This window comes from Salmo salar, chromosome 10 (genome assembly GCF_965601325.2).
Source record: "Salmo salar chromosome 10, fSalSal1, whole genome shotgun sequence".
NCBI classification, from domain to species: domain Eukaryota; kingdom Metazoa; phylum Chordata; class Actinopteri; order Salmoniformes; family Salmonidae; genus Salmo; species Salmo salar.
In genome coordinates this window covers 66,023,046-66,036,522 of record NC_138300.1, presented here as the reverse complement: position 1 = coordinate 66,036,522, position 13,477 = coordinate 66,023,046, and the positions used below count along the sequence as shown (strand labels likewise).

Below are 13,477 nucleotides of genomic sequence, written 5' to 3'. Positions count from 1 at the left end.
CCATGCACACCCACAGCCCCCCCCCTCCCTCCTGCCGAGTCATGCGAAATACATAGATTAGGGCCTAATTTATTTATTTAAATTGACTGAATTCCTTATAGGAACTACTCAGTCAATCTTTGAAATTGTTGCATGTCGCATTTATATTTTGGTTCAGAATACGTCCATTCATTTCTTCAACTTTTACCCAAACATTAAAAAAAATAAAAGTAAAAAACATTCGCTTAAAGTTACGTTATTTTGACAGAGTTAATGAACTGTCCATTGAGCAGCACAGCAATTGATAAAACAGGACCATGTTTGAAACAAGTGGTTCTAAGCTAGGGCTGGGTGGTATACCGTATTTTATGATATACCGGTATTGATGCACGGACCGGTTTGGGTTTTTACTTTACCTTCTATAACGGTATTTGAATGTTTGGTTTGTTTAATGTGACACGCTGTGTGTAATGTAGATTTTTATAGTTTACTTCGCTACTTGAGTCATCTCTCTCCGCGCCGCTTTCCACAGACCTAGCCCCACCCCGTCACTCAAGGAATGTCCTCAACCACGAGACACTTGCGTTCAGTCTGCATGGTCAATGCAGCACATGCAACTGTGTTGATGACAATGATGCTGTTTTCACTTTGCTTAATATAAATCCACAAGCGTTCTATAATTACACCATTAGTTTGTGTTTCTTACATCTGCAAACAGCTAGTTTGCATTTTCTTAGCAAGTTGGGACTTAATCTTGTTAGCCGCTAATGCTAATCGCTACCTAGCAAATAAATGTACTGAGTCAGAGCAAACGTAGTTAGCTATACAGCCCGATAATACCAGTGATGGTGTAGACCTAAATCAGCATGTTTGTGCAACAGTATCTTCTAAATCAAAGAGGAATACGCAAAGCATGAATATGTAAGCTACAAGAAGTAGCTAAGAGAAAACATGCAATGTAGCCAAAGATTATTGGGTCCCCTAGCAAACACTTAACAATTTTGGTTTCTACCAACTGTATTCAAAGTGCCCACAATGATACTCTCATCATATTTCCATGACGCCAACAGTTCATCCAAATGTTCATATGGCAGGCGAAAACCCGAGGAAAATCCATCCGGAAATATTTGAGGTCACAGGCCATTTCAATGCTTGCCTATGGGATATACAAGTGGGTAGGACCCAGATTGCAGTTCCTATGGCTTCCACTAGATGTCAACAGTCTTAGAAAGGGTTTCAGGCTTGTTTATTGAAAAATGAGCAAGTAGTGGGAAAAACTCCAAGGTGTATCTCATTAGAAATGTAGTCTTGTTGGCTCGTGAATGAGGTGCACGCTCTTCATTATTTATCTTCCCTATTGAACATACTATTCTCCGTCTTAAATATTATCGTTTATTTAGATATTAGAATACCTGAGGATTAATTAGAAACATTGTTTGACTTGTTTGGATGAACTTTACTGGTAACTTTTTGGATTAGTTTGTATGCATGTGGAACGAGTGGATTACTGAATCAAGTGCGCCACCTAAATGGACATTTTTGGGATATAAAGGACTTTATCAAACAAAACAACAATTCATTGTGTAGCTGGGACCCTTGGGATTGCAAACAGAGGAAGACCTTCAAAAGATAAGTGATTTATTTAATCGCTATTTATGATTTTGTGACGCATGTACTGGTTGAAAAAGTATTGGCGTGGGGAGCTGTCCTCAGATAATCGCATGGTATGCTTTCGCCGTAAAGCCTTTTGAAATCTGACAAGGCGGTTGAATTAACTTCTTATGGATGGTTGCAGTATTGAATAGCTTGAATGACTGACGTGCCCAGAGTAAACTGCCTGCTACTCACACTCAGAAACTAAGAAATGCATATTATTAGTAGATTTGGATAGAAAACACTCTTAAGTTTCTAAAACGGTTTGAATGTCTGTGAGTATAACAGAACTCATATGGCAGGCAAAAACCTGAGAAAAAATCCAAACAGGAAGTGGTTGTAGTTTTTCAAGTGATTGCCTATACAAACTACAGTGTCTGTGGGGTCATTTTGCACTTCCACTAGATGTCAACAGTCTTTAGAAACTTGTTTGATGGGGATGAATAAGGGGATGAATAAGAGCTCCTGTAGTCAGATGAGTGTCATCTGATGAATATCAAAGGTTAGTGATTAATTCTCTACATTTCTGCTTTTAGTGACTCCTCTCTTTGGCTGTGTTTTTTGTGTATAGGTGCTGACCTAACATAATCATATGGTTTGCTTTCGCCGTAAAGCCTTACTGAAATCAGACACTGTGGCTGGATTAACAAGAAGTAAAGCTTTAAAATGGTGTATAATACTTGTATGTTTGAGGAACTTTATGAGATTTTTGTTGTTTTGAATTTGACACCCTGCACTTTCACTGGCTGTTGTCATATCGATCCCGCTAACGGGACTCAAGCCATAAGAAGAAGTTAAGCTTTTAAACGTGGTAAGACACTTGTATTTTCATGAATGTTTAATATTATGATTTTTGTATTTTGAATTTCACGCTCTGCAATTTCACCGGTTGTCGTCGTAGGTGTCCCGCTAGCGGTTCATGCGCCAAGAGGTTAAGTACAGTGGGGGGAAAAAGTATTTGATCCCCTGCTGATTTTGTACGTTTGCCCACTTACAAAGAAATGATCCATCTATAATTTCAATAGTAGGTTTATTTGAACAGTGAGAGACAGAATAAATATAAAAAAATCCAGAAAAACACATGTCAAAAATGTTATAAAATGATTTGCATTTTAATGAGGGAAATAAGTATTTGACCCCTCTGCAAAACATGACTGAATACTTGGTGGCAAAACCCTTGTTGGCAATCACAGAGGTCAGACGTTTCTTGTAGTTGGCCACCAGGTTTGCACACATCTCAGGAGGGATTTTGTCCCACTCCTCTTTGCAGATCTTCTCCAAGTCATTAAGGTTTCGAGGCTGACGTTTGGCAACTCGAACCTTCAGCTCCCTCCACAGATTTTCTATGGGATTAAGGTCTGGAGACTGGCTAGGCCACTCCAGGACCTTAATGTGCTTCTTCTTGAGCCACTCCTTTGTTGCCTTGGCCATGTGTTTTGGGTCATTGTCATGCTGGAATACCCATCCACGACCCATTTTCAATGCCCTGGCTGAGGGAAGGAGGTTCTCACCCAAGATTTGACGGTACATGGCCCCGTCCATCGTCCCTTTGATGTGGTGAAGTTCTCCTTAGCAGAAAAACACCCTCAAAGCATAATGTTTCCACCTCCATGTTTGACGGTGGAGATGGTGTTCTTGGGGTCATAGGCAGCATTCCTCCTCCTCCAAACACGGCGAGTTGAGTTGATGTCAGAGAGCTCCATTTTGGGCTCATCTGACCACAACACTTTCACCAGTTGTCCTCTGAGTCATTCAGATGTTCATTGGCAAACTTCAGACGGGCATGTATATGCTTTCTTGAGCAGGGGGACCTTGCGGGCGCTGCAGGATTTCAGTCCTTCACGGCGTAGTGTGTTACCAATTGTTTTCTTGGTGACTACGGTCCCAGCTGCCTTGAGATGATTGACAAGATCTTCCCGTGTAGTTCTGGGCTGATTCCTCACCGTTCTCATTATCATTGCAACTCCACGAGGTGAGATCTTGCATGGAGCCCCAGGCCAAGGGATATTGACAGTTCTTTTGTGTTTCTTCCATTTGCGAATAATCGCACCAAATGTTGTCACCTTCTCACCAAGCTGCTTGGCGATGGTCTTGTAGCCCATTCCAGCCTTGTGTAGGTCTACAATCTTGTCCCTGACATCCTTGGAGAGCTCTTTGGTCTTGGCCATGGTGGAGAGTTTGGAATCTGATTGATTGATTGCTTCTGTGGGCAGGTGTCTTTTTTTACAGGTAACAAGCTGCGGTTAGGAGCACTCCCTTTAAGAGTGTGCTCCTAATCTCAGCTCGTTACCTGTATAAAAGACACCTGGAAGCCAGAAATCTTTCTGATTGAGAGGGGGTCAAATACTTATTTCCCTCATTAAAATGCAAATAAATTTATAACATTTCTGACATGCGTTTTTCTGGATATTTTTGTTGTTATTCCGTCTCTCACTGTTCAAATAAACCTACCATTAAAATTATAGACTGATCCTTTCTTTGTCAGTGGGCAAATATACAAAATCAGCAGGGGATCAAATACTTCCCCCCCCACTGTAAATACAGGCATGCACCACATTACTACAAGACAAAACAGCTCAATCAAGCCTGATGGTCTTGTAAGTATAAAACCAAAGCTTGCAATTCATTAAATAAAAAAATAAAAACATGAAAATGTAGCGCAATGGAATGTCACTGTGGTGTGAAGAAAACAATACTTTACCCTGTATGTGGTACAAATCACATTATTGTGGAAGCACCTCTTCTAAGAGTATGAATAAAGCTGTTTGAGAAGGTTTGAATCCTAATCAACCTGCCTACACAGTCTGAAGTACAATACCAACATAGCTACTGAAGTAGGTCAAAGCTGTGTGCTGGAAAACCTTGGCAGAGCATGGGTGGAAAAGTTGCTCCTTTTTTCGGCTTCAAAGACTGTCACTTCAAACGTCGTTTTTGTTTTTTAATCCATGTTTTTTACACCGGAAGGTGATGAACAACATAATAAATCAATAAGGCCCGAGTGGGTGTGGTATATGACCAATATACCACAGCTAAGGGCTGTTCAATGCAATGCAGAGTGCCTGGATACAGCCCTTAGCCGTTGTATATTGGCCATATACCACAAACCCGAGGTGCCTTATTGCTATTATGAACTGATTACCAACGTAATTATAACAGTAAAAAGTCAAATGTTGTCAAACCCATAACACGGCATCCAGCCAATCAGCATCCAGAGCTTGAACAACAGTTTATACAGCATAACACATGCTCTCCTTGTGAACCCTCACAATGTTGTGTGTTTTATTGATTTTATTTATTGAGAAGATCCCAGCTCATAATCCTACTGATCAAAGCAAATTGGCAAGACGAGGCGTGACCGTGACTATATCATAGTCATCCACCTCGGTGGAAATGACTTGGGTACACAAAGGGGACAGTTGTCGTGAGTCAGACGCGAGCTGATTTGGAGGTAGTCATTGAATGTTGGATGTTCCAGTGGGAAGACATTAACAAGTGCATAAAGACGGCCCGGGGCCCTGTCAACTAGCTGGTGTTGGCATCTCTCAGTGACAGGCGCGTGACAGTCAAAAAATTGTCAGCTGGTGATTGTCAAGCAATAACTGACGGTCTCAAGGTAATTGATCGTTACCAAACACATTTAGCATCTCCTGGCTTCCACATATAGCCTACAATCCACTGATGCTGACGTTTGGAACATCTACATTTTGAAAAGTTAAATCCATTATGTATTTTAGACAGGTCTAAAGAAACATATGAAGAAAATATATATTTCAGAAGAACAGAATAGCATACTCTGAGTTGTCCTTATGTTAGGTCCTGATCTGGCTATGCCAAATGGCTGTGGGCTACACTAGTTCAGGATTTCCGTAGAATTCTGTGGCATTATTTTATAGTATGAAGAATACAATCGAACAAAGCTGAATAAAATAGAAAGGATATTTTCACCAAACGATTTGAGGGAGTGTGCACATGCAGCTATTCTGTGTTGAACAGTTAACAAAAAAAAAAGGTATTCCTATATGCTTAGGGTGATTAACGTAACTTTAGTTGTTCTACAAACATTGGGCTAGATGTTTTGATTTTTAATACATTGTAAGGCTGCATGATGCGACTAATGATTTGAAAAAAGTCACTTGAAAAAGGTATGAGTTCTGCTTTGTTTTTTGGGCAGGCTGTCACTCATTCACAATTTGACAAGCACTTAATAATGCCTAGAATTTCACAGTGGCATCCCCTTTGTGTGGCTGTAATGCATCCTAAAAAAAATCCATGCATTTTGCGGCCAGTGCACCCTTCTCCAGTGCTGCGCGATCCATCACGTGATCGGCTCTCCCACAGAACTACAAATGAAGACAGACACATCGGGGACACAAGTGCACACGTCCTTATCCAATTCTGAGGTGCATATTGAAGATATTGGAAGAACTGTCCACATTAACTTTGTCAGCCAACAATATGAGTAGGCCTAACGAACAGCAAAAGCACTAGACTATGTCAATCTACTATCCCCCATTGTACAAAGGTCAACCTACTCTATTCTGTGCGAGAAATAAATATTCCAAACATAGTCTGGGACAGTTGTGGGATGCGATAGATCCCAAATTAATACAACTACTAGCATCAAAAAACCTGTTTTAAGCAATGAGCCTGACTCAACAAATGAGAACATTTAGCTTAAAATGTTGATAAAAAATTAGGCTATTTCTTCACATAAGCGCAGCAATGCGTACACGGCAGTAGGATAAGCGCTAATGTCCATTTCCAATTATGCATGTAATGCTTTTACTATAAAACGTGAAAATGACCTTCCCTAAACTTGAAACTCACGCACAGCTTGAGTGGAGTTAAGATTAATGTGCTTCATTTTAAATAAGCTCTTTGGCCACTTTAGTTGTGATACAAACCTTATTGAAACATATAGGCCTATGGGCTAGGTACATGAGGTGTGAGGCTATGATTCGGCATTGTTTCTTTAGCTGGGCATCATTCACAAGTGATAATACATAATTCACAAGTGATAATACATAATTCACAAGTGATAGGTTAATATTGTCACCCATCACACTATTCTTGATGTAATCTTGTCTTTACACATACTAAATAATAAAGGGGCAAGGGGGATACCTAGTCAGTTGTACAACTGAATGCCTTCAACTGAAATGTGCCTTCAGCATTTAACCCAACCCCTCTGAATCAGAGAGGTGTGGGGGGCTGCCATAATCAACATCCATGTCTTCAGCGCCTGGGGAACAGTGTGTTAACTGCCTTGCTCAAGGGCAGAACGACAGATTTTAACCTTGTCAGTTCGGGGATTCGATCTAGCAATTTTGTATAAGCAAGCTAACATTAGCTAGTTTGCTACATCGCCAATCAACATATGTTTGCATTTATAGATTAACCTCAGCTTGAATACCACCATATAGCTAGCTATATACAGTAGCTAGGTTTGTTTGCATACATTTATGACTGGCAGCATGGTACAAGTAGCTGTGTGGTTGCTGAACAAGCGATCCCAAACTTAATTGCTAATAAAAAAATTCTGATATGTTCTGTCGCAGCCGGCTGCGACCGGGAGGTCCATGGAGCGACGCACAATTGGCCCAGCGTCGTCCGGGTTAGGGAGGGTTTGGCCGGCAGGGATATCCTTGTTTCATCGCGCACTAGCGACTCCTGTGGCGGGCCGGGCGCAGTGCACACTGACCAGGTCGCCAGGTGTACGGCGTTTCCTCCGACACATTGGTGCAGCTGGCTTCCGGGTTGGATGTGCATTGTGTCAAGAAGCAGTGCGGCTTGTTTGGGTTGTGTTTCGGAGGACGCATGGCTCTCGACCTTCGCCTCTCCCGAGTCTGTACGGGAGTTGCAGCGATGAGACAAGACTAACTACTAACAATTGGATACCACGAAATTGGGGAGAAAAAAAAGGGGGTAATTTTTCCCCCCGTTTTTTTTTTATTCTGATATGTGGTAACAGACAGACAGCTCATGACGAGAGGTGGGGAGTGTGTGGTGCACCTACAATCAATTGATTAGCGAATATTCGAGATTGGTGTCATATTGGCTTACATATGATGGTAGGGAGATTTGAATTTAACACTGAGCTTCAACTAATGCCTATAATAGATGTGACAATAATATACTATGATTATAGCAAAGTAAAATTAGAAATGTAAAATATCAAACTGTTATTAGATCTAGCCTACTTGTAAATGTTCAACAAAATATTCATAAGCTGCCTATGAACTACAATTGGGATAATTTTCTTAAAATCTATTGACCTGAGAATAACATTTTAAAAAAGTATTAAAAAAATTGAGACATGATTAAATGCAATAAAAACAATGAATGGTGCTATAAAAATGTAAGTGACCTGTAATTAACACGTTCATTTTGACAGTCCTCGTTATAAATGTTTTGTGAAGGGAAATAATATGATAAGCAGTTGGGGCTAGGAGGCTACTTCCTTTGACACACATGTACCTGGGTGAGGAGAACCATCAGTTGGGAACACACTCAAGAAGCATGTCCACTAGCAGCACTGCATAAATACTGACCTTAGGGTCAAAGTCTCCCTCGTCATCATCATCACCATCCTGCTCCTAAATCACAAGAGACAGTAAATAATGACAATTATCCATAGTATCTTCCATTTCAAACATTTAACAAATAAAGATATTCATGTCCAATCCTCTCCTTACCTCTTCATCTCCCTCCTCCAGCTCTTCCTCCTCAAACTGCACAGACAAGAGGACAACAGTGTTACACATTCTGTTACAGCTCCCGATTGCAAATACACACCACATACAAAGTTGTGGAAATGGAAAACTCTTGATTAATGAACTTATGACAGACTCAATAGTTTCGCTCATGTTATAACATGCATTTGCTGTATGCCTAAATGTGTGAGTGTGTTTGACACGTACACTTTCGTCATCCTCCAGTGCCTCTCCAGTGAAGTAGAGCACAGCTCGGGGGACTATCCTCTCACGGAAGAAATGGCCAATCTCAAAGTCTGTGGCTAAGGTGAACTCGGCGTCCTCGTCCTGGGGAGACAGTTGTTTTTTAAAAGACATCATAGGCCACTTTCCTAGACAGCCCAGACCAGGGCCAGTATTCAGAAATCTTCTCAGAGTAGGAGTGCTGATCTAGGATCCATTTCCGCTTTTATATTAATTAATGGAAAGGGGAACCTGCTCCTAGATCAGCAATCCTACTCCGAGATGTTTTGTAAATACAGGCCCTGGACAAAAAGCCATATAAATGGGAAACCATAGAAATCACTTTTTTAGTCCAGGATTAGGTGTTTGTCCAAGTTTTATTTTTTTATTTCACCCACCGGTGGCGTTGGCGTTCTCAACCGCGACCGGCCTAGCGCAGCGACCCGAGTAAAACATTGAGTAAAACATACAGTCAATAATACAGTAGAAAAATAAGTCTATATACAATGTGAGCAAATGAGGTGAGATGAGGGAGGTAAAGGCAATAAATAGGCCATGGTGGCGAAGTAAATACAATATAGCAATTAAAACTGGAATGGTAGATTTGACAGTAGATGAGTGTGCAAAGTAGAAATACTGGGGTGCAAAGGAACAAAATAAATAAATACAGTAGGGGAGGTGGTAGTTGTTTGGGCTATTTATAGATGGGCCATGTACAGGTGCAGTGATCTGTGAGCTGCTCTGACAGCTGGTGCTTAACCTGTTATGGCTAGGGGGCAGTATTTTCACGGACGGATAAAAAAACGTACCCGATTTAGTCTGATTAGTACTCCTGCCCAGAAACTAGAATATGCATATAATTATTAGCTTTGGATAGAAAACACTCCAAAGTTTCTAAAACTGTTTGAATGGTGTCTGTGTATAACAGAACTCATTTGGCAGGCCAAAACCTGAGAAGATTCCATGCAGGAAGTGCCGTGTCTGACCATTTCTTGGCCTTGTTGATTATCTCTATCTATTACAGGGGATCTCTGTTCTTACGTGACACTTTCTACGGCTCACATGGACTCTCAGAAGGCGGCAAAATGCTGAATCGTGGCTTTGCAGGCTCTGGCTGAAACAAAGTAGCGCGTTTGGATAGTGGCTGGTTACAGTACTGTGAGACTCAGGCTCGTGCCCGCGTCGACCGAAAGCTTTGTTTTCTTTCCTCTGTTTAGCTAAACGGAGATTCCCGGTCGGAATATTATCGCTTTTTTACGAGAAAAATGGCATAAAAATGGAATTTAAACAGCGGTTGACATGCTTCAAAGTACGGTAATGGAATATTTAGAAATCTTTTGTCACGAATTGCGCCATGCTCGCGACCCTGATTTACCATTTCGGATAGTGTCTTGGAACGCACGAACAAAACGCCGCAATTTGGATATAACGATGGATTATTTTGGACCAAACCAACATTTGTTATTGAAGTAGCAGTCCTGGGAGTGCATTCTGACGAAGACAACAAAGGTAATGAAACTTTTGTAATAGTAAATCGGAGTTTGATCAGGGCTAAACTTGGTCGGTGTCTAAATGGCTAGCCGTGATGGCTGGGCTATCTACTGAGAATATTGCAAAATGTGCTTTCACCGAAAAGCTATTTTAAAATCGGACATATCGAGTGCATAGAGGAGTTCTGTATCTATAATACTTAAAATAATTGTTATGTTTTTTGTGAACGTTTATCGTGAGTAATTTAGTAAATTCACCGGATGTTTGCGGGGGGTATGCTAGTTCTGAATGTCACATGCTAATATAAAAAAGCTGGTTTTTGATATATGAACTTGATTGAACAAAACATGCATGCATTGTATAACATAATGTCCTAGGGTTGTCATCTGATGAAGATCAAAGGTTAGTGCTGCATTTAGCTGTGGTTTTGTTTTTTGTGACATTATATGCTAGCTTGAAAAATGGGTGTCTGATTATTTCTGGCTGGGTACTCTGCTGACATAATCTAATGTTTTGCTTTTGTTGTAAAGCCTTTTTGAAATCGGACAGTGTGGTTAGATTAACGAGAGTCTTGTCTTTAAAATGCTGTAAAATAGTCATATGTTTGAAAAATGGAAGTTTTCGGATTTTAGAGGAATTTGTATTTCGCGCCACGCCCATCATTGGATATTGGAGCAGGTGTTCCGCTAGCGGAACGTCTAGATGTAAGAGGTTAACTTGTTATGGATAGGGGGCAGTATTTTCACGGCCGGATAAAAAATGTACCCGATTTAATCTGGTTATTACTCCTGCCCAGAAACTAGGATATGCATATAATTAGTAGCTTTGGATAGAAAACACTCCAAAGTTTCTAAAACTGTTTGAATGGTGTCTGTGTATAACAGAACTCAAATGGCAGGCTAAAACCTGAGAAGATTCTGTACAGGAAGTACCCTGTCTGACCATTTCTTGGCCTTCTTTGTCATCTCTATCCAAACCAGGGGATCTCTGCTGTAACGTGACACTTTCTAAGGCTCCCAAAGGCTCTCAGAAGGTGCCAGAACGTTGAATGATGACTTTGCAGTCTCTGGCTGAAAATCAGTAGCGCATTTCGATAGTGGTCGATCTGAGAACAATGAGACGGGTGCGCGCGTGCACGAGACGACTCCATGTTTACATTTTCAGTCTTTGAACGAAAACAGGGTTTCCCGGTCAGAATATTATCGCTATTTTACGAGAAAAAAAGCATAAAAATTGATTTTAAAGCTAGTGAGGGAGATAAGTGTTTCCAGTTTCAGAGATTTTTGTAGTTCGTTCCAGTCATTGGCAGCAGAGAACTGGAAGGAGAGGCGGCCAAAGGAGGAATTGGCTTTGGGGGTGACAAGTGAGATATACCTGCTGGAACGCGTGCTACGGGTGGGTGCAGCTATGGTGACCAGCGAGCAGAGAAGGCGGGACTTTACCTAGCAGGGTCTTGTAGATGACCTGGAGCCAGTGGGTTTGGCGGCGAGTATGAAGCGAGGGCCAGCCAACGAGAGCGTACAGGTCGCAGTGGTGGGTAGTATATGGGGCTTTGGTGACAAAACGGATGGCACTGTGATAGACTGCATCCAATTTGTTGAGTAAGGAGTTGAAGGCTATTTTGTAAATGACATCGCCAAAGTCGAGGATCGGTAAGATGGTCAGTTTTACGAGGGTATGTTTGGTAGCATGAGTGAAGGATGCTTTGTTGCGAAATAGGAAGCCAATTCTAGATTTAACTTTTGATTGGAGATGCTTAATGTGAGTCTGGAAGGAGAGTTTACAGTCTAACCAGACACCTAGGTATTTGTAGTGATGCTGGACGGGCGGGCAGGTGCGGGCAGCGATCAGTTGAAGAGCATGCATTTAGTTTTACTTGTATTTAAGAGCAGTTGGAGGCCACGGAAGGAGAGTTGTATGGCATTGAAGCTCGTCTGGAGGGTGGCTAACACAGTGTCCAAAGAAGGGCCAGAAGTATGCAGAATGGTGTCGTCGGCGTAGAGGTGGATTAGAGACTCACCAGCAGCAAGAGCGACATCATTGATATATACAGAGAAGAGAGTCGGCCCAATAATTGAACCCTGTGGCACCCCCATAGAGACTGCCAGAGGCCCGGACAACAGGCTCTCAGATTTGACACACTGAACTCTGTCAGAGAAGTAGTTGGTGAACCAGGCGAGGCAATCATTTGAGAAACCAAGGCTGTTGAGTCTGCCGATGAGGATGTGGTGACTGACAGAGTCGAAAGCCTTGGCCAGGTCAATGAATAGTACTGTTTCTTATCGATGGCGGTTAAGATATCGTTTAGGACCTTGAGCGTGGTTGAGGTGCACCCATGACCAGCTCTGAAACCAGATTGCATAGCGGAGAAGGTACGGTGGGATTCGAAATGGTCGGTGATTGTTTGTTAACTTGGCTTTCGAAGACCTTTGAAAGGCAGGGTAGGATAGATATAGGTCTGTAGCAGTTAGGGTCAAGAGTGTCCCCCCCCCCTTTGAAGAGGGGAATGACCGCATCTGCTTTCCAATCTTTGGGAATATCAGACGATACGAAAGAGAGGTTGAACAGGCTAGAAACAGGGGTTGCAACAATTTCGGCAGATAATTTTAGAAAGGGTCCAGATTGTCTAGCCCAGCTGATTTGTGGGGGTCCAGATTTTGCAGCTCTTTCAAAACATCAGCTGACTGGATTTGGGAGAAGGAGAAATGGGGAAGGCTTGGGCGAGTTGCTGTGGGGGGTGCAGTGCTGTTGACCGGGGTAGGGGTGGCCAGGTGGAAAGCATGGCCAGCCGTAGAAAAATGCTTATTGAAATTCTCAATTATAGTGGATTTATCGGTGGTGACAGAGGTTCCTATCCTCAGTGCAGTGGGCAGCTGGGAGGAGGTGCTCTTATTCTCCATGGACTTTACAATGTCCCAGAACTTTTTTGAGTTTGTGTTGCAGGAAGCAAATTTCTGCTTGAAAAAGCTAGCCTTGGCTTTTCTAACTGCCTGTGTATACTGGTTTCTAACTTCCCTAAAAAGTAACTGACCCTCTATCAATATTTCCATTAAATGTAGAAACTGATAAAAGTAATATAAATTGTAAATTGTGAAATGCAGATCAAATATTACTCACCGGATCTCCATCAGGTGACACTGGAAGAGAAAGGAAATTATTACTTCACTTTGATTTAGAAAGTTTACATTTAGCAAACAATCGTTTTACAAAGCCAATCCTGAAAGGGCAGCCCGACATAGATCAATCACTCAACAACAATCAAATTACATTCACACTGCTGATAACTTCTATACTACACCTCCATGAAATTAGTGACATCACCCAGGTGCTCTTTGATCTCGATTTCCACAGCAGTCACTCCCTGGTAAGCGACAGAGCACCACCCTCACTGACAAAAGTTTTCAAAAGGAAGGCGGAAA

General features: G+C 41.8%; 1 protein-coding gene across 7 annotated transcripts in view; it reads right to left on the bottom strand.

Moving 5' to 3' along the window:
- nap1l4a (nucleosome assembly protein 1-like 4a) overlaps positions 1 to 13,477 on the bottom strand; it is a 73,581-nt gene that overhangs the window by 5,452 nt on the left and 54,652 nt on the right. For all 7 annotated transcript variants that reach the window (XM_082957120.1, XM_082957118.1, XM_082957119.1 and 4 more), the window contains exons 10-13: positions 13,176 to 13,195; positions 8,553 to 8,672; positions 8,328 to 8,363; positions 8,184 to 8,228 (exon numbers count right to left, since the gene is read on the bottom strand). In XM_082957120.1, coding sequence (XP_082813246.1) covers positions 8,184 to 8,228; positions 8,328 to 8,363; positions 8,553 to 8,672; positions 13,176 to 13,195 — 221 coding nt within the window. The remainder of the gene's footprint in view (positions 1 to 8,183; positions 8,229 to 8,327; positions 8,364 to 8,552; positions 8,673 to 13,175; positions 13,196 to 13,477) is intronic.